The sequence below is a fragment of the Acanthisitta chloris genome, unplaced genomic scaffold (genome assembly GCF_000695815.1).
Source record: "Acanthisitta chloris isolate BGI_N310 unplaced genomic scaffold, ASM69581v1 scaffold18028, whole genome shotgun sequence".
In the NCBI taxonomy this organism is placed as follows: domain Eukaryota; kingdom Metazoa; phylum Chordata; class Aves; order Passeriformes; family Acanthisittidae; genus Acanthisitta; species Acanthisitta chloris.
In genome coordinates, this window is record NW_008688836.1 from 19,802 (window position 1) to 23,088 (window position 3,287).

At 46.8% G+C, this 3,287-nt stretch overlaps 1 protein-coding gene across 1 annotated transcript; it reads left to right on the forward strand.

Annotated features, from left to right (window-relative positions):
* Positions 1 to 1,174: 1,174 nt before the first annotated feature.
* Positions 1,175 to 2,173, forward strand: LOC103808415 (olfactory receptor 1038-like). Its single transcript, XM_009081197.1, has one exon. It carries the CDS (start codon positions 1,175 to 1,177, stop codon positions 2,171 to 2,173), a length of 999 nt encoding a protein of 332 aa, XP_009079445.1.
* Positions 2,174 to 3,287: the final 1,114 nt, after the last annotated feature.

Consider the following 3,287-nt stretch of genomic DNA (forward strand, 5'->3'; position numbering starts at 1 on the left):
ATATTGCTTTGAGTTGACTTTTTTTCCCCATTCTACATCTGGGAACTGTCACACAAAGCAAAGTTGGTTTGTTGAGTAAGAAAAAGTGAGCGTGAACTTCAGTGAATCAAGAAATCGAGGTCAATTCTCCTCCAGCAGCCGATTCTGCAGCCAGGCAGGTGGATACTGCCCTGGGGGAGGACTCAGCCCTGAACCCGCTCGATTTTCATTACTTGTAACAGCTCTGGCACCTGCAGGTGTCCTGGCTGCCACTTTGCCTCTGGCAGCTCAGTGAGGCTGATGAAAAGCAGCTCTAAATCCTAGTTAATAACACAGGAGAGCAGACACGTCGCTCACGGGATATCCAAATAGAGACATCAGGTTCTGAGGTTAACCTCATCTCTTCAGCAGAGACTTGTCCTGTAATGAGGATTGTGAGGTTTGGGTGGATTTGTCAGGCACCAGCAGCACATACTCTTGGTTTACTCTCTGGTGTAACTCTGTCAAGCCATGATTAATGTTATCCAGGAGAAAAAAATCGATGTTTGTTTATTTTACCTGTCCTAGAGTGGGACTTCAGGAGATGCTGATCTCTCCCTGGTGAGCAGTGAGATGGAGCCTGAATTTACGTTTGATCTCCAAATTAAAGCATCACAGCTCAAGCAAAGTGAGGTGAGACAAATCCTGACCCTTCACATCTCAAGCAAAGTGAGGTGAGATAAATCCTGACTCTTATTACTACACCAAGAAAAAATACAATAAGGAAAGTTGCATTTTTCCAGTGCTTTCACCTAAAAAAGCTCTTCCTGGGACCTGGGGACAAATAGTTATTCCTCAAGAGCTCAGATTGGACTGGTAATGGTCAAAAGATGAGGAATAATTTCATGGACTTCCATGTGTAAATGGTTGGAAAGGAAATAGGAGGAAGCCTTGCAATTTATTTATGGTTAGTTTTGGTGTGGTATTGCTCTCCTTTATGCCTTAAATATCCACCTGCATCCAAATGTGTTGGCTGAACAGGGATACTGTCAGGAATTTGTGATTTTCCCCTTTAAAAGAGAACTTACCTTATTTTGACTTAAAGTTTTGTTACTGACTGACAAAAATTGACATTCATTACTGATAGATTGAGGTCCATTAAAACATTTTGGTTTGGAAGACACAGAAGCCAAACTGAATGCACAAAATATTCGCCATGGATGGAGACAATGAGACATTTGCATCAGGATTTATTCTCCTGGGCTTCACAGCCCGAGCAGACCTGCAGGTGATGTGCTTTATCTTGTTCCTTGCCATCTATGTGGTCACTTTGGTAGGGAATCTGGGAGTAATCGTATTAATCCGGATTGATCTGTGCCTCCACACCCCCATGTACTTTTTCCTGAGTCACTTGTCCCTGTTGGACATCTGCTACTCCTCTACCATCATCCCTCAAAGCCTCAGGTTTTTTTTAGTGGAGAAGAAGGTGATTTCCTTCGCTAGATGTGTCACCCAGCTCTTCTCCTTCGCCACCTGGGCCACCACTGAGTGCTACGTGCTGGCTGCCATGGCTTACGATCGCTACGTAGCCATCTGCAAGCCCCTGCTCTACCCCGTGGTCATGTCCCAGAGGCTTTGCTTTGGCATGTTGGCAAGTGCCTACTTGGCTGCTGTGATCAGCTCCACCATACACACAGTTTCCGTATTCCATGTCCCGTTCTGCCGCTCCAAGGTGATCAACCACTTCTTCTGTGATGGACCTCCTCTGCTCGCCCTCTCCTGCTCCAACACCCACCTCAGTGAGGTGGTGGTTGCTGCTGTGGTGGGATTCAACGTGCTCAACACCACAGTCTTCATTCTGGTATCCTACTCGTTGGTCCTTTCTGCTGTCCTGCGGATCCGCTCCACGGATGGTCGGCACAAAGCCTTCTTCACCTGTGCCTCACACCTGGTCTCCATCTCTCTGTACTATGGCAGCTCCCTCTTCATGTACCTGCGTCCTGTCTCCAGACACTCCTTGCAGTGGGATAAGGTGGTCTCCATGCTGTATTCTGTCGCAGTCCCCATGCTGAACCCATTCGTCTGCAGCCTAAGGAACACAGACATGAAGAATGCCATGAGCAAAGCAAGAGGTAGAATCCTCACCTCCTTGTCCATCTGTGGTCCCCCATTGGCTGAAAGAAGAGGACAACCCCACCACAGTGAGAGGTGGTAGATTTTGGACCCTCAAGAAGGAGAGTTGGATATAGGACTTTACAGCATCGGTGCTAAAAGCAATTGCAGTCTGAGAAGAGACTTGGACAAAACAGAAGAAATTGACATCACTTCCAAGGGTGTTCCAGGCTTTACTGAGGAGTTCTAGCAGCCTTGTAACTAGTGCCAGTAAGTCCTAGCGTGTTCCTGCTGGGTCATTGCTTTGGTGTTGTCCCTTCTCCTTAACCTCTAGTGTGGACTTTGCTGTTTTTTTGGAAAAATATCTTTCCAGCTGAACTCAATCTTTCTCACTCCAAGGAGTTTCATTTTATAAACTTTCCAGCACAGCAGATCTTCAGATCAGATGTACTCAGCAGTAGAAGTCATGAGCAAAGAGGCTTTTCACACTCAGACAAAAAAAAACCCACCCAATCCCCTTCCCTTCCAAGCCCCAGCACAGCACATCTTCCAGGAGCTGATGGCATCACTGCTCTTTGGGTTTTCAACTGGAACAGTTGAGATGGTGACAACGTGTTCCTCTGTGGGCTCCAGGGCAGCCAAAAGCATTACCTGATTTGTTGTGCCTCGTTGGGAGCAGCACTAGGGTTTTGGACTTTTTTCCTTCTCTAAAAGTAAAGGCATATGGGGAATCTCTTAGCTCACTGCTTTTCCTGTCAGGTCCCACAGCATCTCTCCTGGGCAGTGTAGCTGGCCAGAGGTCCCTCCTGACTATGTGACAGGCAAAAAAAACCTGGTCAAAGGATAACCAGGTGCTTTGGAGATGGATAATTTAATGACATCATTTGGAAGCTGTGCCAGATCAATTAATGCAAAAGGAAAATCCAAGACTTCTCTAGTGGCAGTGTTTTTCCTCGATGTTTGTAAGTACAGGCACAGCTTTGTAGTAGAAAGTGAGTGACTGAAATCTGGGATTGTTTTTTTCAGTATACTCTTTAAATTTTCGGGCTTGACTATCACCTCCATTGGCCAAGAGAGTAGGGGAGGAATGAGACATCACTTGATACTGGCTAGAGCACAGGAGTGGAGGGAGAACACAGCAGAGCAGGAGGTGAGGAACCATGCTTGGGGACACTCCCCCTGTGCCATGGAGCAGCCACTAGCCTGCAGGACAGCAG